The 20,924-nt window shown below is 36.3% G+C and overlaps 1 protein-coding gene across 8 annotated transcripts in view; it reads left to right on the top strand.

Annotated features, from left to right (window-relative positions):
- Positions 1-16,255, top strand: part of AHI1 (Abelson helper integration site 1) — a 97,102-nt gene extending 80,847 nt beyond the window's left edge. For 4 of the 8 annotated variants that reach the window (XM_074862586.1, XM_074862590.1, XM_074862587.1 and 1 more), the window contains 4 exons: positions 1,152-1,314; positions 2,790-2,890; positions 10,998-11,077; positions 15,086-16,255. In XM_074862586.1, the coding sequence (XP_074718687.1) occupies positions 1,152-1,314; positions 2,790-2,890; positions 10,998-11,077; positions 15,086-15,314 (573 nt within the window). In that variant the 3' untranslated portion in view covers positions 15,315-16,255. Of the gene's footprint in view, positions 1-1,151; positions 1,315-2,789; positions 2,891-3,838; positions 3,996-10,997; positions 11,078-11,631 lie in introns of those variants that run through there. The other 4 variants (XM_074862589.1, XM_074862592.1, XM_074862591.1 and 1 more) reach the window with 4 other exon arrangements.
- Positions 16,256-20,924: the final 4,669 nt, after the last annotated feature.

Raw genomic sequence — 20,924 nt, 5'->3', positions numbered from 1 at the left:
ACTATATTTTTACACACATAACTCACAGGACATCTTACTCAAAATAGAAATACATGTATGAAAAGCACTGCACAGTTCAGCAGTCAGGATTTAAATGCATGCATGAGTAATAAAAAAAGGAAGTTTTTTCTCCAAATTGCCATCTTCATAATAACTTTGCTGTCTCCTTCAATCCCCTATAACCTCCTATCACTCCTAACAATCCCTGTTTCTGACCTTTCTACTTAGAATTTCGTAGAGGAATCTGAGGTGAAGATTATATGTAGGGAAGCAGTGTTCTTTGTGTAAAATAGGTCACAATTTTGTTCTTCACTTATGATGAGGGAAGTGAGCAATTCCCTTATTCTTTCAGTTCAGTTGTTTTCAGTCTTTCCTGCTCTGAATTCATCAGGATGGATTTTTCTTCATAGGGCGTAGGAAATACATAAGAAATTATACTTGATTTTTTCATATTCAGGGTAGAAAGCAGGCTTCTGGTAATGTATTCAATGTAGTATGCATGGTGCTGACCACTATTAGTACTTTTTTCCAGAAAAGTACAGATGCACTGTATTTCACTGACAAATGGATTTATTATGTGAAATGGAATATAAGAGTATTTTTGGCAGATATTTATAAAATTGTATATGCAAATCCTTATTTCTAAACAAAAAAAAAGAAAAAGTGGAGTGATCAAAGCAAAACTTTGCAATGGTATTTTTGTACTACATTTTTCCTTCGGTAAAACTGCCATACTGTTGAAGTATTTATTCGAACACATATGCTTCATGAGCACACACAGAATGGGATCTGAAGGTGGTGTAACAATTCTGAGAAAGTGAATGTATGAAGTGTGGGGGGTTTTTTTGTTGTTTTTTTTTCCTTTTGCTTCACAAGTAAATTGCTTATAAAACTAACAGCTGCTGTTTTGAAGCTAATCTTAGTGAATTGAATGTTCTTAACCATTTCTACAATCCCACAGTCCTTTATCTTGCCTCTCCTGCTGCTTTCCCACCACCCCTGATCCCATTAGCAAAACTTGAGACAGCCTCAGCTTTTACCAAAGTGCAGCTTTGGTTTCAGCTGCTTTTCTGCAAGAGGAAGTGAATGTTGCGCTTTTTTCTCTGTGGCATGGTTGTGATAAAGCTGTGGTGCTCTTATCTCTCTTTTAGGTAGTGGCTCTTTATGACTACACAGCGCATCGATCAGATGAGCTAACCATCCATCGCAGTGACATTATCCAAGTGTTATACAAAGATAATGATAACTGGTGGTTTGGCAGCCTAGCAAATGGACAGCAAGGCTATTTTCCAGCTAATTATGTGGCTGGTGAAAGTAAGTTTACTGCAGTCTTCCTGGTATACCGGTGTGGGTTTAACTGATGGTCCAAGATTTTAACATGCTGCACTGCTTATTGTTCTGAAGATACAAATTTATGTAGCACATAGATGGCATGATGATGACTTACTGTGGTGCAGAAATTATGTAAAGTTAGCTAATCACTTAGCAAGTTGACATATCTGACGTAGGAAGGTACTGACACTTAGGTAAACATTCCAGCTTTTATAGTACTGGCTTAATTATCAGTCAACTGGATTGATTCCTTGTCTCTTCTTACATAGAGCCACCTGGTTCGTGCCCTTCCTTGGCAATGTTTTAGGACACATTGAAGCATTACACAGACATTTTAGGTTTTTCTTAGGTAATCTCTGTTAGATCTAACCAGTTACTTTTGTAAAAACTCTGGATTTTCCCCCTATTCTAATGGAGAATGCTTAGTTCCCAAATAAATGGATTTCAGTATGAAGCTTTAAAAGAACAGTAATGGTTGAATCTCATATCTGGGCATTGAACTTGCTACCAGGTCCTTGTCATTAAAACAGTTTTGATTAAACTAATAGAGACAAACCTAAATGAAGCTAAACAAATAATATAGTAAGCATCCTACTGAGTCAACTGATGTAAAGATACTCAGTGTCCTGACAGTTGTTAGTATTCAGCTTATGGACATAGTGTGTCGTTGCACACTACAATTCATTTGCCTTCCTAAACTATCAAACTATCAGTTATACTGGTGTTTAGAAATCTTTTAACCCAACATTTCTCAAGATGTTTTCTCCCATTTTCTAGTTCCTCCCTCTGTCTTTCAAGTGAAGTCTAGTATTTATGACTCTTTTCTAAAAAAAAAAGAAAAAACACCAAACTCGGACATAACACTGTGCTAACTTGATGATGGTAATTAAAGTTAGCTTAACCTACTGCCCTTCCCCTTTGTCCTCCCTTTGCACATCCTGTGCTTTTTCTCCTTCCCTTCTTCCTTGCAAAATAAGCCAGAGAGCAGTCTGTAGGAAGGGTCTTCAATGATGGCCTCCTGTTAAAAAAACAAAACAAAACAAAACAAGATTTTGAGGCAGTTGTCCAACTGTCCAAAAAACCCTGGTGTATAATTTGTTGTTTCAGTTGCATCTTGTTACTGAATCAAAAGAAATGCATATGATATATTTGTTAAGTATCAGCTGCATTGTGGTCAGTATGAACTTTGTTCTTAGTCATGTAAATTATTGTTTTTATTTTATATAGTTACCTATATATAAATCACATTTAAAATTAAGCGTACTAATATAAATAAAAGTTAATGGGTAAATTTTGATAAATTCTTATACAAAGTTTGGCTTCAAACATTTTTCACTGGTTTCAGTTCACATCCTGGTTTTGGCTATATCTTATTGTCATGATTGTTCACATAAAATAGATACTTTCATAATTCTTTCATGGCTGTTATAATGGTGAATTATCGATCTTGTTTTCAGAAGAATATGAAGAACAAAATTCAGGATTAGGACCAGATTTTGCTCCTCTCCTACCTGAAGGACCAAGAGAAGCAGAGGAAGATTCTCCAACACTACATAAGGTAATAAATTGGAAAGGAAGGATTCTGTAAGTAGTGGTGGAGTATGTCTTTTGTGTGCCAGGTAGACTATTAATTTTCGATCCTTTTTGGAAAAATTTATGTGTAAACCTCATTCCAGGCAAGCAGGTAGATTTTCAGCAGATGTCTAACATTTGTCTTGTGTGGAAACAGCTGTTCCGTTTGTGGCAATTAAATATTCTGCCTGCTTTTGCACCATTGTAACAAGTGGCAAATCTCCCATTGACTCCAAGGTTTACAGAAGTATCTCTCACAGCTACCTGATGTAAACAACGGTTGAAATGAATAACGGTTGAAGTAACAACATGGATTTGTCAAAACCTGACATACTTTCGGGCACTTGACTGTCATTCTTGGAATATGCATTGCCCACAGATTCTTCAAATTTTCTGCCATGGAATTTCCTTATCTATCTGGTCTCTTAGGAAAAGAGCTGTGATGTTTTTCTCTCAAGACTTTTTCAGTCCATGTAATAATATCCTAATTAAAGACATACAATGTGATCATAAAGCATTACTACCAGACCAGGAGATATGCTGCATCTAGACATGATTACTTGTCAATGGATGTTTCTGTTTAAAAGTCGCTGATGGTTCTCTGAAGTGTTTGACTGCACCATTCCTGGAGGTTGCTCAGGAAGGCGGACTATAGAGACTTGGTAGTTTGGAAGAGCAAAGGAAAGAAAGGCTTTTGTCTTGACTATATCTACTGTCTCTCCACTCCCGTTGTATACTTAATGGGTTGCAGTTGCATATGGGATTATGTTGATGTTTACATGTCACATACTATATTGTATGCAGAAGCATTCCCATTTCTGTGATTTTTAGTTAGCAGTCAGAATACAGTATGTACAGAAGAACAAAGAAACAGCAGCCAGTGTTTAGTCAAGGAAAAAAAATAGGGGTTTGTTGTTTATTTTCTTTTTTTCAGATCTTTAGAAATACTGCTATGTGCAAAGCAGGCCAAATGACTCTCACTTCTCCAGACAAACAGAGATTAGAAACTTTGCATAGCTTATGATCCCCTTCTGTGAACTAAAACTCATTATTGTCTTAAAACATGTAAGCAAAATAAAGTTCAATAACTATTAGAATTTAAGATTATTTTTTTTTATTCCAAAGTCTTTGTATCCTTAAGTGCGCTTTCCACAGCTATTCATTTAGGCAAATGGTGCTAATGTAACTACTTTAAAAGTGACTTTTGTTCAGATTTCTTTCAGATGACTTGACTTTTCCATGTACTTTCCTAAAATTGAAGCTAATATTTTGCATCTGATTTGCAAGGCTCAAAATGTATGCTGTTGCTTAGTTGCAATTTTTTCTTTCTTTCTTTCCGATGACTTATCTAATTTTTGCTTCATAATATATATTGCAATGTTCAAGGTTAAAACACTCAAAGCTACTTCTATTAACCTTTTTTTGTGTAGCTTTTGGTTTTAGTAGGTGAATAGAGGGAGGTAGCATTTAATAAATTATTGAGTACAGATTACTCACTTGGCAGCCTTGTGGAAGCCAGCTGTCTTGTTGAAGCCAACTTCTATAAATCGAATTACTACGTGTTTTGTTTCTAGCTATACTTGAAAAACAGAATTAATCACTACACCAGGTAGTAATAATAAATCTGAAGTATCTATTACCTCTTTGTAGCTGAGAAATTCATAGCCAAACCATTGTCCAAGAAAGACAAGGGTGCATTACTTCCAGATACTCCTGTAAAGAGAGACTGCAACAAATACAGGAAAAATTACAACATTACAGGAAAGCAAGAACATTTTTTTCATCTGTTTTCTACATTACTGGAGGCAAGAAAGGTATCCCAGAGGGCGTATGTTGCTATACTCGCCCCCTTTCACTCATACCCAGATTAGAAAAGGGAGAAGTGCTGAGATACTTACTGTCATTAAAGACTTGATAATTTTTATCCACATCTTTTTTTCTGTTTTAATCTAGTAGCAATCTAGTTAATTTACTGGATCAAAATACTTTTATGTGCACTAACTACTGTTACTAACATTTACAACCAGTATTTATTATTCAACTTTGTGAGAAGTAATGTTTGATTAGTTTTGATGGCTTCTATTTTCTCAAGTGTCTATGGTTGACATATTTTTTGTAACAATAGTTGTTGTATTACTAGTAGCACTTTTTTAGTAACACTCAGTATTAGTAATAGTTCATCAAAATATTCTTTACTTTTATTCTACTGGAATTTTGAATTAAATAGATGTCATATTTAATAATTAGTTGAAGTCTTTTACTGGTCTGTATGGTACATACAGAAGCTCAGAAGGTATAATGAATAAAGTGTACAGTAACAGTCCAAAAACAAGCAAATATATTGCTTTTTACCTTGTACAACATCTAAGGGCACCACAAAATAATAGAGAGTCCAGAGAAGAGTAATGAAACGTTTACAAGTCCTGGAAAAAAATGGTATAAGAGGATATACTTACAAGATTAAACTAGCAAAGAATGAGCAGTGAAGACAGTCTATAAAACAGTACATGATGTAGAGAGGTGAATTGGATGCACTCTTTTTTTTCCTTTTGTTTTTTCCCGTTCTACTGTTAAACAAGATCAGGGAACATTAAGCTGGAATGGAACACATCTAATACTGGTAGAAGGAAATTTTTGTTTGTGCCATGCTTTGTTAACCTGGTGAACCTAGCTACTACAAGACATTATTAAATTTACACACTCAGGGATTAATTTTTTTAATAACACATTTTAGGCTGAGGTAATGGTTGATTCCAGAAGCATCTGAATGACTAGGAAACACAAATCTGGCTGGTGTTTTTTTAATTTCAAGTTACATAAGGATTGTATAAATCACCAAGAAGATAGTGAGTTGAATCAAATGATGAATCAAGTCTCTGTGTAAGACTTGCGATGCCTTGAAGCATAATGGTTTTACAAAAGCTGCAGAGTGCTGCATGGAAGAAACAAATTGTCATTCAGCTGTTTGTCATAATGGAGGAAAGTTCTACAGCACTTTGGCTTTAGGCAATACCAGATACTTCTGAGACAAAGCTGCTAAGACGACCACTGAGGGGGCTGATCGGTTATCGCAGTTCCTGTGTTGCAGCAGTGACACAGCAACTTTTCTTCCTATTCCTTTCATTTTTTTCAGTATAAGAGCTGATGAAAGGAAATGCCAATTTGTTTTACATGGAAAATAAGAAAAATCACCATTTTTGTAATACCATATGGTCTTTGATTTTTTTGCTTTGGCAGAAAATGAAGCTTTTTAAAAAAAAAAATCCAAAAGTATTTATCAAATAATTAAGTTATTGCTTAAGTTGTTACCACAAACAGGAAAATATAACTGAATTTTTTGGTTGTGTTTGGTTTTTGGCCACAAGCATGTTTTCCCAAATATTTGGTTATATCCAGGTCTGCTCTATCTATTACTCTTTCTGATTTTTTTGAGGAATACTTGAATATTTAGCTCTGTTAAGACTGCAAAACACAGTTACTGTGAAAATCATCGTAGCATTTACTCATGAGATTTTGCTACCATATGGGACTAAATAGGGCACTTAAAATGTAGAATACTACTATGGTTTTAATTACTGAGAATACCAGATAGTCTAATTAAAAATATTTTTCCAACTGCAGATATTATAAATGCATATCTAGCTCATCATCAGAATTTTATGATGAGTGAATAAAATGGAACCATTAACATTAGAAGAGGGTGTAATACTCAAAATCCAATATTAATCTTTGCAAATAATAAAAAAAAAGCAGTAGTTCAAAGAACCTGCTTTCAAAATGCTTTTTACCATCAGCTTTGCATTCATAACATAATAAATTTATGCAAACCTTGTTTTCCTGCCTTATGAGTTACTTAACTCCTGAGCCACAAAATTAGGTCATAATCATCTTTAATTACAACATACATCTAAACTGCCAATAGAAATTTCATGGAGTGAAGTTCTCACTGCACTGATGAAGAATCCCAAGAAACAGACACAGACCTGTCATCTGACTGCTCCAGTAAATGTGCTGTTTTCACATTCCTTAAAAGGCAGAAGAGACAGAAATTCAGATAGGGTTCTATTAGAAACCAGAATTTGGGTTTTGCAAGATGCTGGCAAATCAGAGATATTTCAAAGTCAATAGAGTGTCTTTTTTTGGCCAGAAATGTTCTGCTGTCTACAAAATCTTGTGAATATGTTTTATAATTTAAGATGACATACCACTCACTACATAAAATGCATCTAATTGGATTCTGAATGTTAAATACTCAATTCTACATTATGCAAGAATAGTGGGAAGTAGTAACAGATTAAAAAAAAACCGTAATTTAAAATTTCCATTAAAAGTGCAAGAAAATATTATTTCTAGTATATTTATCTTTGGAAAATTTTGTTAAGGTATAAAATAATGGTAATAAGCATGAAAAGAAAAGAGTTGTCTTCAATAACTACATTATTATTGCACAATTTGGATAATCTATCCAGAGATCATCAAAACTTGATGCCATGTATATTTAAACAAAGTTTGGGATTATCACTGTTCACATAAATAATTCATGTTCTCACTCTTCTTCCCCTGCAGTAGGTTGTTGTCAGACTTTCTGAATACTTTGCCTAACATATCTGAAAAGAACCTGCCAAGCAACTGATGCTTTTCCCCTGGGCTTGAGCTCTTTCGATCTGGGTGTTTTTCTGGGCTCAAAATTTATTAGATCTAAAAATTTTAAAAGCATAGAAAACATGCTCAAGATGTTTCCAAAAATGCTAGCTTAGATATTCTTCTATTAGTTTCATCAAAAACTTCCATTTTATAGTTTGTGCTGCTTCTATTTTCTCCTTTAACGGTGCCTTTCTTCAGGTTACTGGGGAATACTTCAGTGATTATCTTTTAGGAAGAGGAGGGACTAGAAAGATGTGATAATGCTGATGAGGGAAACACTAAAGAATTAATACAGTGGAACTCCTGCAGGGAATAGAGCTGAATCACAGGATCATCTAGGTTGGAAAAGACCCTGAAGATGATCTAGTCCAACCAAAGACTTTCAACACGTCATGAAGTGTGTTCATTTTCAAGGTTCAAAGCGGTTGCAGACCCAAAAATGACATTCAATTGAATTAGATTGTATTATAGTGAAGTTTATAATTCTGAGCTTCATTCATGCCTAGTATGATTACAGCTCTGTCTTTCTAAAGGCATTGACATCTGGGCTGAAAGAAACTATGCTTTTCTAGAATCAGTCTGTAAAGCTACTGTGTGGTCTTCCACATAAACTGTTGAATAGGAATTATGAAATAGATACATCTTTGCAAGTCCTACTTTTGAAATAGTAATTTCTTTGCTTATTCTCAAAGAAATCCTTCTTCTGAAGGAAATGTTACTATGGTACCATCTACAAGGAATAGACTATTTTCCTTAAATGTAACCTGATGTTAATATATTTCAGCTTTTTAGTTCTGTAGTTTCCTGGGTTTAGGTGTTCTGTTTTGCACTTTAAAATGCAGTTTGTACTGTTCAAATTTAATTACTCTCTCTTAAGCATGTGTGGTGCTACTTTATTTGTAAGTTGGTAGCTCTTTCTTTTTCAACTTCAAAACCACCTCTGTGGTTCCTAATGTGCTCTGTCTCAAAAAATGTTTACACCCGTGTCTATAGTATTATTTGAGTCACTGAAAGAAAAGGTATCTGGTCTATAAGCAAATTAATATCTGTTGGGGAAAAAAGAAAAGATGAAATGACATCCATAGTCATTTGCTGTAAATGATTGGTCTGTTTAAAGACAGGAAGAATCAGGCTGAGTCACTGAACTGGTCAAGCAGAACCAAAAATACTATTGAGAGACACTTACACTATTAAGATAGCTGTCAGGAGCAAGCTAACTTCCCTCTTCCCCATGGTTTTCTCCTTGGGTCCTCATAGCCTCTTTCTGAACAGGATTGAACTATTTTTATGCAAATTTTCATGCAAAGCTGTAACCACAGATAAATTCCCAGAGGCCAAGACTTCAAGACTGAAAACAGCTGTTCTAAACCATAGTGCTTCATTCTGAAGTATCTTGCCTCCACTCTTCTTTGCCTTCAGTTTGTTGTCCCTCAAGTAGTCATCTAGTTGACTTCATTTCTGAGACGCAGTATTTGTCAGTGTTGAGCCATGACTACAGTTTTCACCCACTGGGTTTCCTGTTTGTCTCTCCTAGCCCTGAACAGGCCTGGGATTTTGCAGTTTCAAAGACTAGATAAGGCAAAGTCCTCTCTGCCTGTGGCTCTAGCATTCATGGATGGAGAAGCTAGTGAGTGTTGGCTTAGTCCAAAACACTTCAGTGGTTTAGCTGGTTTTTATGGAAAAGATAGAAATTCATGCCAATGTCTCTCTTGTATACAGAGCTATGGTTCTGCTAGATACTCACAACTAAGTTAATACCGTTAGACATAAAGGTTACAATATGGTTAACCTGATAGGTTTGTTCTTTAAAAACACTAGAGAGGGAAAAAAGCAAGTATAAGTTAATTGCATTTTAAATAGGAAGGTTATAGCAAAAGAAATATATTTAATAGTGTTACCACTACCTCCTTAGCCAAATACCTTTTGCCTATTTTCCAAGCCTCTGCTCATTCGTTTGCTGTGCTCCTCCTGCTGCTTCATCCCCTTGTTGCACCAGCTCTTGCACTGCCTTCGTGCATCTGCTGCTGACCCCACCTGCTCCTTCAGTACTGCTACTGCTTACTCACATCACTGGGATGGGAAAAGTAGTTCAAGGAGGGGGCCAAGAGGGTCACAGAAGTGTGTGAGATAGGCAAGAGAAGGTAGTGGCAGTGCTACAGAAAGGTCTGCTATCTAGTTCCTGCCTCATCACATGTTTGAAAGTTTGTAGGAATGAGGTAAGAAAGCTATTGTACTCAAACAGTACTCTGGATGTTTAGGAGTCTGTCCCTGCAGACCCTAGGAATTCTCATTAGTTGCCATGTCAGGTGAACACAGCTATTTGAATGTCTCTGATGTCTCTAATTGTGTGCCTTGGTAGTCATACTGAAATGCTGAGCTTGAATATAGTAAAGCCTATGTGATGAGTTGTTCTTAAAACAGATCATAAGAACCTTTAGTTAGGCAGCTTAATTTAGTGGATACTTTAAACTTCTAACTGTAAAACAAGGATAATTTTCTGTGTTTTGGTATCTGAAAGTATTAAAAAACAGTCCATTTTTGATAACAAAAGTCAGTATCCTGTAGTGGCGCTTAAGGGAATTCTACTAGACTGTTCTTTGGAAAGGTCCATATTTGATTATAGTATTAGTACAATGTAGAGATTCTGTAATATTTACGCAAAAAGGAGAGTAAAAGACCTGATTCAACATCATTCGCACAGGACTTTCAGAAAAAGATTGTGTTTTGACTGCAAGTGAAGTGAATTCATGATTGTGTATGGCAAGGAACCACAAGGTTATAAATGCTGAAGGAAGTATTAATTACTCAGAGTTATTCCCTTTACAGCACTCACTTGTATTTTCATATCAGTGGCATTATATTTCCTCCTTTTGTGTTTACTTTTACCATTCACTTAGTCTCAAGTTTATTACTGTATTAACAAGGATTTTGTGTGTGAAGTAGAAGATTTTTCTTCCTAGCCCCACCAGTGCTACATTATTATAATAGGCTGACTTTCGTCACCTGGAGTGATTTGAACTGCTTTTGACTGAAACTTCCAGGCTTAAAAAATAGACAAGTTTCTCCTGTTAAAACTATGCAATAAGATGGGTTTTTAGCATTCTTATTTACTCATGTAGTGGCAGAAATAACTTAATTCTTTACGGACCATGTGTATTTTAAGCTGACTTCAAGCAGATTCATAGCCTTGTTTCTACACGTACCTGAAACCTGTCTTTTATTTTATTTGCAAGTAGCTTGCTTTTTTTTTTTTTTTTTAAAGCATGGTACTGTTTCCTTGCTTGTAACCACATAGGAGTTAACATTTTATGGCTGATAGACAATCTTTTTCAAACGAGGTATATTCTCTCCTTATTCAGGAAGCTGGTGGGTTTTCTATGTACATGTGTTGGCCCCATTGTCTGTCTTCTTTTTACCTTCCTGCTTTTTTTTTTTTTTTTCTTTTACAGATGTCACCAGTCATCAGTAAGTCAGGGGACCTAAAATTTAGCTCAGAGCGTGACACAGATGGAGACTCACCTGCAACACAGTAAGCAAGAAATACTTAAAACAATTTGCAGTGTTTTCTCTACAACTGCTGTTAGAAAACTGTGAGAAATGTGGGAAGGGTTATTTTGTTTTAGCAAGCAAAACAAGAAGTTAGCTTCAGGATAATCATTAAAAAATTGCTTCACAGCTGAAACATGAAGGAAATAACAGTTTGTATGTATGTACACACACATGCATACACACACGGACTATAACGTATATGAGAATCAAAACTCAGGGATATGGGATTGCCCTGTGGCATCCCTTAGCTATGTATTAGGCTTTATTGCTACAAACTGCAAACTGTTTTTGCACCTTCTAAAACTTAATCAATGTAAATTGCAGAAGGTTGTCACATACTGAGAGGATGCAAGCTAGCATCTTTGATTGTGACGCTTGCATTTTTTAAAGATTGTATGTATTCGTTGTGTGGAAGCTGTAAGCAGATAAGATCTCAACATTTTGAACAAGAGCTTCCACAATATCTTTAGCTATTGCAACCATTTATACTTCAAAAAATACATCTGAAAATACTTCCTGTGTTTGCCATTACAGGTATCTGTCATCTAAGCAAAGTTATTTCACTGATCGTTTTCCAGACTGGTCCCTTCCCCATATAAATAATCTGTGCATATACAGTGTAGATGCAGATACATATCTAATTTTAACTTATCTTTAAATCTTAATTTTCTATCTTCAACTGTATCTAGATTTGAAAATAAATCATGAGTGGAAAGTTTAACCCTCAGATATAATGAAGAATATAACTACATGTTATACTACACTGTATAACTACACGTGACAGAATTCAACATTGAATTTTGGGTATAACTATTCTGATAGGATGTACATTAAGGAAGGAAATGCCTTAAAAGCACAGTTACTGTAATGGTTGATGCAGTCTGTTAGAAGCCAGTATCAAAAATTCGGTATGACTCAACTCCATTAGTAGAACTCAGGGCATCCATTGAAGAATGTGGGACCAGAGATTTAAAATGTGGAATCACAAATGATTTAATCAAATTAAAGAATGTGAAATACTCATTTTAATGAAAACTAAGGCTGTCCTGTGAAGAGGTCACATTGAAGCGTCACGCTGAAGAAACAGAGCCTCAAAACCGCTTCAGTTACATTTGAGAAAGGTGGGAGAAGACACCTACATGCCTGGGTCACTGGAATGTGCTCCCTCCACCTGAACTACAGGGAGCAGGAGCATCATGGAGATGCCAGTCTGAAGTCATGCCTCATGTCGTTGCTGTCCCATCTGGGCAAAGAGCAGTGTTGCAGAGCCTCACTCACAAGCTTTCAGGGTACTGAGCCGTTTATACCTGATGATTAGTGAGGGAGAGTGAAAGATGCATGAGGTAACATTCGATGCTATACCTTGTCTGGGAGAACTAATTTGAAAGGGAGGAAGATAGACATGTCGGTCCTACACAGTGCTCTGTTTTCCTTCCATGTACAGGACATTCTAGGCTTTATTATGTTTTTGCTGCATTTTTCCCCAGTGCTTGTGTTTTGTCTGATGTGGATGTGTCACTGCATGTTTTAAGATCAGAATACAAATCTGAGTAATGGCTCTTCCTGATCTAAAACTTGAATCTGAAAGTATGTACTTTGCAAGCTCTTCCATAAACTAGAACATAATGAAATGTGATTCGCTTGTTTTTGTAATTACAGCAATGACTGCACATACCAAAGTTTTTTTGGAAAAGACTACAAGTTTTTGCCTTACTTTGAGAGCCAGAAGAGAGAAGGATCTTCTGGCATTTCTGATGACACTAGTTTGAAAGACTGTTCTATATTTCTGTTCATAGGCTATCTTTATAGTACAGATTAGATAAATAAATAAAACATCTCAGAAACATGGCTGCATATTTCTCATGAAAACTCTGACTTCTTTGTACCTAAAACCGTGACCTGCAGGGACTGTGACACAACTGTAGTTTTCTTGTTCACTGCAGTTGATGTATCCTGAAATATCCTTAAAAACTGACACGTATGCAAGTGTTGTGATCTTAACTGGAGAAGTTTTCTATTTTAGCATCTAAAAGCAGTATCAACAGGACTTGAGATCCAGTCCAATCTGTATTTAAATAGTTGCTCCACCTAAAACATTATCTTCCTGTTTTCTGTGAAAATACACTTAATATCTGTGTCACATGCTAGTATATGGTAGGAATTACACAGTATTTGTAAGAATCAAGTGAGATGTGATTACCAAGCATGCACTTTCACTATAGAGAAATGAAACTGTTAGCACCTGCATGACTCACTATACCTTTCTTTGAGCCTCCAAATGAATGGTTGCTGTTTTGCCTGCTAGAATAGTATTCATTATGGCCACAATACCAGCTGTAAAAGAAAGTGAATGGCAAGCCCTTATGACATGTCTATCTTTCAGAATTTCTAGATGGAAAATACGGTTTTGCAATTGGAAAACAAATTTTATCCAAGGTGTTAGTAGATTTTTATCTTAGCCAAGCAGTTAACCTATCTTCTGCAGACTCTAGAAGAAACAGAGAAATGTCCACATAACAGATGCTCAGTGAACTAAGGTTTTTATCTAAGTACCTCAAAGATTTGATATAGCATCACATCTGATGCTCAAATAATAAAAAGATGAAAACTACTTCTCAAAATTTGAGTAGCTTTATACTGAAAATCTGCATAGCATCCTCACCCTTTGAATATTAATGATTAGATACTATTTGTCAGTACAGACATCTCCTTAGATGTATTCCCATTGTACAGTTTTGTTAGCTACACTAGGTAGTGCTCTCTGCATAAATTTAAAAGTGATTACGCATGAGACCCGGCTGAACATTCAGTTTGGTAGTTTGGTACTTATATTACTGATGAAATATGATTTTGTACCCCGGTTTCCTCATGCAGCAGTACTTCTCAAATTGTTCCAGGAATTATAATGCAGAGGGTCTTAAACTCCAGAACTTTTTCTTGGGATGTTCCAGTATTAGAGGTGCAGCAGTTCATGTATTCATGAATACACAACTAAGCTTAAAAAAAATTCAAACCATATAGTTATCAGTCCATTAGCAAGGCTGATGTGTAAACATTTTCATCTATAAAATAGGATTACATTAGGACAGTATCACCAACAGTAATGCTCTTGCAGCACCCTTTTTGGGGAAACTGCACATGTCTCATCACATTCTTTAGTCTTGATTCATCCACTTGCTTATGTGTTTCAGCAGCACTCAAGCTAACAGTTCTGATCACAAACCAAGACCTCTTTGTGCTAGTCACAATACATATTTTGAACATATTTATAGTTACATAAAGTTTTACATATTTATAGTTAAATAAAGTTACTTCTGCCAGGAGTGGGAATTTGTGGTAGAAGTGGTGTAACATCTGTGTAACCCCTGGCATCATCTGCAAGACCACTCTAATTCCCTTATTAAAAGCACTGACTGGGAAAGATACAGGAGCTTGAATGATGCTTTTGGCATTGTATTAAGTCTGATAAGCATAAATGGACATTAAAGTGATTTCTGATTCTGTAAATCTGTCATAGCTCAGGTAAATTAAAATGGAAAAACTAGTCTTCTACACTTTGCATGCCTGTCTTGTTGAATAAATAACCCAGGAATCTCTCTTAAATTGCAAGTATTTTGGTGTTTGAGCTTAGGAAAGAAAAAGAGTGCAATAGCTTTTATGAGAGCAGGAGACTGGTAATTTGTATTTTTTTAATTGCATCTGTTGACTATTGATCAATACTGCTGATTTTTAAGATCACAAGGAGTTGTTTTCAAAGCAATGCTATGATATGTTAAAAAGTAGATAGTGGAGTAGTCTCCTCTTTTGTCTTCATAGTTTTTCTGTCTTTGTTCTGCTGCGGAATGGTAGTTTCTGTAGCTGTTTCAGCATTGTATTCAAGGGGGACAGGCACACAATTGCTCTAACACATCAGATGTGCGTGGAAAAAGCTCTAAATTTGGACTAACTTTGTGTTTCTTTTACTCTTTTTATAACCACCTTCCTCTAGAGGTGCAAAGAAAAAGAAGAAAAAGATACAGAGGAATGAGAGAGAAAATCAGCACAACTTCATGGGTCTTGATACTCCTGTATCATCAGTTACAGCTAATGGTGTTGAAAATGAACCTACAGCCCATGGGGTAGAACTGAAGAAGAAGAAAAAGGCAGTGAGAGGCTCAAACTTAAGCACAAATGGAAAGACAAATATTGCCTTTGAGCCTGAATGCTATGAGGTATAGTCATCATTTAATTCCAGATACTGGTGTGATATTCAGTATACGTGTTGAAGGTTGCAACTACAATTTCACTTCCAGGATTAACAAGAAATAAAGAAATTAAAATACTCAGATGTGCAAAATGACACCAGTTGTGACTTACTAATGGTGTAAACATGTTTTGGCAGGCTTTTGCCCTGGGTTCCTTGAAATCAACAGAACTTGAATGTTCAACTCCTCACTGGACTGGTAGAATTTCCATATTTCATGAGAACCCTACTGAGAAATACAATGTTAATCAATTTAATGTCTGATTGCATCTTAGACATTTCTGTGAAGTGTAGATCAATCCATTGGGAGCAGAGAATCAAAGTGAAAAAATGTGATCTTGAGCAAAACGAGCTCAACCACTACCTAAGTTATTAAATTAGCACTTTAAAATGGGTTGTAAGTAAAATAAAGGACTGTTCAGAACGGTAAAATTCCAAAGGAACACTGACATTACAGTGTACCTGAAAACATAAGCTTTTTAAAAACATTTTCCTGACATCAAATATTCCCTTGGACTGCATTTTGCAGCTCTAAAGTGAACTGTTGAGTAGCTACTTATGCAGCTACACTCTTCAGTGGGGCTACTCCTGCTTACCAATGTAAATAAGTGTTGAAAATTCCAGGCAATTATATTTTTCAAATGAGGTTTTTTGCACATAATAAAGATGCATTGCAGTTCTGTCAGAATTCCTGACTGCTTTGGCAGCAGTCCTGCCAAATACACTTTCTTTCATCTGAATGAAATATTTCATATCGAACTGTGCTATTTGGTTTACTTGTAGTCCTTATTCACTTGTGTCATTGATCTATTTTTTTACTTGAGTATTATGTTGTGAACTTTTACTAATAACTTCAGTAATTATCTACAGTGCTAAATAATTTATGTTTTATATTAAACGAAACACTTTCTACCAGTTAGTGTTGGTATTTTTTCTGGCTGATGATGTCCAGTTTATTTTTACTCTGCTAGGAAATTCTTCCTCCCCCCCCTCTGAAGCAATAAATAACATAAAATTAGAAAGCCCTTATTTAGTAGACAAGGCACTTGATTCCATTAAAAAAAGAAGTGAGAATAACAATGTTGGGCACTGATGTGTGAAATGCACCCAGATGCAGAACACTAGTTGCTATATATTGTAATATCTTCCCTGCACATGTTTGAAAGCCAGAAAAATCTGTAAACTTGTTTCTTTTGAGTAAAGTATGGCAGCAAGTACTCTTTTTTGGCCCCACTGGTAAACGTTCTTTGCTAACAGTCCTAGCTTTGCTTTGCTCAGAGCATGTGTATGGAGTCCTCTCCTGAATGGGCTTGCATACATGTACTGGAAACTTTTTAATGTCTCTTTCCCCAGTCAGAAGTGGTATAATCTTAATCCTGGGTCTGCCTGATTCTAGCAAGGCTCCTAGCATCTTACCTCTCTGCTTTTGCAGTACATTCCAGCTCATCATTCTGTATGACTTAATCTGTGGGATTTAAAGATGTGGTAAAAGAGAAAAATCTCAACATTTTACATTTCCTAAAACGTCCTGGGTCACATTTTAAATAAGGGCAGAGCATGACATCAGGTTCCACGTCAGGGAGAGCTGAGTGGTAGCCAAGATCTGGGAGCTCATTGGAAAGCATTGTAAAATGTTAATTTGGCATTGTGGACACTGAAGACAGAAATAACACTTCAGATAAACACCACAGAGAGATGGTAGTTCTAATCAAAGGCACAGCACCTCCTTTCATGCTTGCGAACTAGGGCTCCAATTATGTTCACTGCTCTGAAGCTGAATAGAGCTGCTTTGCCACACTTTCCAAATTGAGAGGAGAGGCAGCATTAGTGTCTTCCAAGGCACAGTTCCAAATAACAATTAAGCAGAAGGAATCAGATAAGAGCCAAACATGAAAATGCAGGGAGTTGAAAATAAACTTTTCATAATGTTTTCTTGTAATTGCAATAGCTTTTGTTTTGTTTTTATAATTTTTTTCCTCCCTAGCACATGGTTGGAGACTTCTGTTCCTTTATACCGTGTCACTGTGGTACTACAGTTTTCTGCATTCATTCAACAAAAAATGAACAAAAAGATCTGAAATTAAAAGAAAAAGTCTAAGTGATCCTTCAGTCCGAAATCTCTTAAGAAATTATTAACGTGATGTAATGGCAAAGACAGTTTTTACCTTTTGTTCAGAAATATAACTGATACATTCATTTTAAGAAAAACTGCTTTTCTCTTCAGTGTTAGTAGATTCTTTATTCTTGTGACGTTGCTGTTAAAACTTTTAAACAGTTTGGATTAGGGTAGTGGTTTAAAAAAATAAGTGTTTATATAATGCTTCTTGTTTCTGTGTTAATGCAACCTACATATTTCTTAAAATCACTTTAAAAATGAGCATTGTGAACATTTGCTGAAAATTCTCCAAGTATTTAAAGGATTTAAATGTCAGTGGAAGGATTCAGCTTGCCTATTGAAAATTTTCCTTGTTTTTTTTTTAGTTGAAGAACTAGATTAAGTATCCAAAAACATGAGTGCCCTGCAAAATTGCTCCCCGAGCCATGAATTAAAATGCAAAAGTCTGTTTGAGGAGTTTTTAGAGGGTGATACAAGTTCATTGCTGGAACAAAGCAGATAAAACCTTGTTTAAAAAAGGGTAAATATTAGATATTTATAACTGCCTGGTGATAACAGCATAATAGGTCTTTCATTGTTCTGGTGTTTTTAGGTTGTGTGTGTGTGGTTACAACATACAGTTCCTATTACATTTTTATGATATGGCAGAGACATTGAGAACAATGCATGAATCGGCAGAATAGAAAAGAATGGATGGCACATTTTTCCTGTGTTTCTCAATAGCCATCAGATTGCATTTAGTTTTTTCCTTAAAATAATTTGAAGAACAGACACCATAAAGCACAAGAAGTTTATTTGTAGCATCACTTAATTCAGAAGGCAGTAGTGGATGGATCACAGTCAAACAAGGGCTAATGAGAACACAGAGGAACATGACAACTGAAAGTCTCTGTTGACTAGTGAACTAAATCTGCCGGCTGGACCTGATTGTCTGATGGAGAATTGAATGTCAGGATCATTTAGGGTTAACAATGGCCCCTTACAAGCAAAAGCAGACAGCTATGAAAAATAGTCGGCATGGTAGCCATTCTGCAGAGACTGTGGATGCAAACTTGATAATGAGGCACTTCATTCACTACATCCTTCTGCTCTAATTACTGAGGTGAATAGGAAATACTTCATTTAAGGCGGGAACAAACTAAAGCAAAAACACTTGTTTGGTAAACACAGAGTGGTGGGGTTTTTTAATGATCCTTTTCTAGCATGTATGAAATTACTATGTATGCAGAGCAGCCTATTTTATGGATGTGGAAATTGGGAGGGGATAGAAGTAGTTTCTGAATAGCGGAGGGAAACTAGAAAGATTCATGTACAGGTTTGTACTGTGGGGTTTTTCCCTTTTCATTCTGTCCAATGGCTATCCAGAATGTTTTGGACAAATTAATTTATGGATGTACACCTGCACTTGTGAAAACATACTGTGTTAGTTCAAGGAGTTTTACTGCTTATAATGTAAAATATGTGCATTAGGAACACAACTGCTGCGCGTAAGGAATAGAAACGAGAGGAGGTCTGAGAGAGGGAAATAAGCAACTTGAGAAGAAAACTGCTGTCTGGGGGAGACTTGCAAGAATGTGGCAATTAGAAATTGGAACTTAAGAAGAAGGAACAGAAGATAGTGATAAGGCGTGTTATAGCAGAGCTTTGGTGGCTTCAGTCATGTTTTTTAGCCTTTAGAAATTAAGGTATTTAACCACTTCACTTTTTAATACATTTAGGTTTTGTGCCATTTACAGGAGCATTTTGGATGAACTCTTACAATGCATGGGGAATATTCTGCTGTGTCTTCCAGTGACTCATAACTCAATACTGTACTAACTCTGAGCTGCAGCCTGGAAAGGTCCATATCCTCAGTGGCTTGCAGTGCTGTTGGGACAGATGAAGCTTTGGTTCCCTAATTTCTGGCACAGGTTTTCAGAGGGCACCTTTATAGTTGTTATCTGTTGCAATGCACACCTCTGCCTTGATTCAGTCGGCTCCAGCCTCTTCATCTGGCGCAAAACAGCTAGAGCAGCGATGAAAATTTCTCACCAAGCATCAAGCTGCTCTTTTGAACATGGAATATCATATGATCCTTTTCTTACGTGTAGATGTGTTCTACTCACAGTGGTTTTGGCAAGAGTTTTGTCCTTTGTTCAGTCTGTTGTATGCCGGTTGCTTGCTGCCTGCCCCTTCAGAAGGGTCTGTTTTCCAGCAGTGACACGTATACGTGGAGTCCTGGTCCTGCCAGCTGCTCGGAGTAGATGGACCCCTGTACTCAAAGCTCCAGCAAAGTCAGCAAGGATTAGGCTTTCAGCAGCAATATCATGGCTGTAGTTTATACGTTAGTACACACTAAAGACTGAAAAAATATTTTCTAGCTTGCACTCATAAATTAAAATGTTAGCTCTGCATTTCATCTAAAACTCCAGCCACCTGATTTTTTGTGAGGACTGTGTCACGCCAAATGAATTTGCACTATGTTTGACTGTGGCAAACAAGTTTATAAGTCCTGTTTAATGCTCAAATGCAAACACTCGGCAGAAACTGCAGATGCCACTTTTAGCGGAAAAATGTTTCCACACCGGTAAAGCAATATCAGTAAAATCTATGCTCTGAGCAGACATCAAATTTTTGTTGCACTTATATCGCCTGCACAGGCAGGGAGTATAATAAACTAGTGTGTAGCAGCTGTAAATTTTCTGAGGATTTATCTAACCACAAATACATCGAAATGGGGAAATAGGGCTATATTAAACTGTGCAAGATGCTGCTGGAACTCAGCCATTTCTGCAACATCCTGTAATTAATTTATTATGACAGGTCTGGCAAACTGAAACACCCAATACACTTGCAACAGACTATTATGATATAGCTGTTTGAAAACTCTGTAGTCACATAAAATGCAGGTATAGCTGGAACGGAAAAAAAAAGACAACCCAGTATTATCATCATTTCTCTGAATCTAGAAATCTTTCCCGGACTAGTATTCACCAACATCCTGGAATGTCCATGGCAAAGTCAGTGCAGGCAGAGGCACTAGCTGGAAAGGAAATTGTTGCAGAATATATTGGCTTATATCCTACTCTTCTGGGTGTCAGAAGGAAAGTTAATGATGTTGTGTGGACGTGTTCAACTGAGGAACCTCTTTTCACACATTTTGTGAGTCAGTGCAGGCCCTAGCCATGTGTTTTGGTGATGGAAGTAAAAAGTGAAGCTGAGACACTGAGTGCCAGTTTAACTTTCTTCTTGATCAGTCCATATTTTCGTATCTCTGCCCATGTTAAAGACACTCAATTTTGTTTAATAATAGTGAGAAAGTTCCAATGAAATTGTCTGTGAGTTGAAAAGAGAGTTAGTACAAATTTCTCAGAAATCAATTTTTTAATGTCTCTTACTCCTTAGCTCTTACGAAGGTAACTAGCGTAGGTCCTCCATGCATTCAACTGCTGATCCTAAATTCATTGCCTCAGCTCTCAGTTAAAATGA

This window comes from Strix uralensis, chromosome 3 (genome assembly GCF_047716275.1).
Source record: "Strix uralensis isolate ZFMK-TIS-50842 chromosome 3, bStrUra1, whole genome shotgun sequence".
In the NCBI taxonomy this organism is placed as follows: domain Eukaryota; kingdom Metazoa; phylum Chordata; class Aves; order Strigiformes; family Strigidae; genus Strix; species Strix uralensis.
This window is presented reverse-complemented; position numbering and strand designations above follow the sequence as displayed.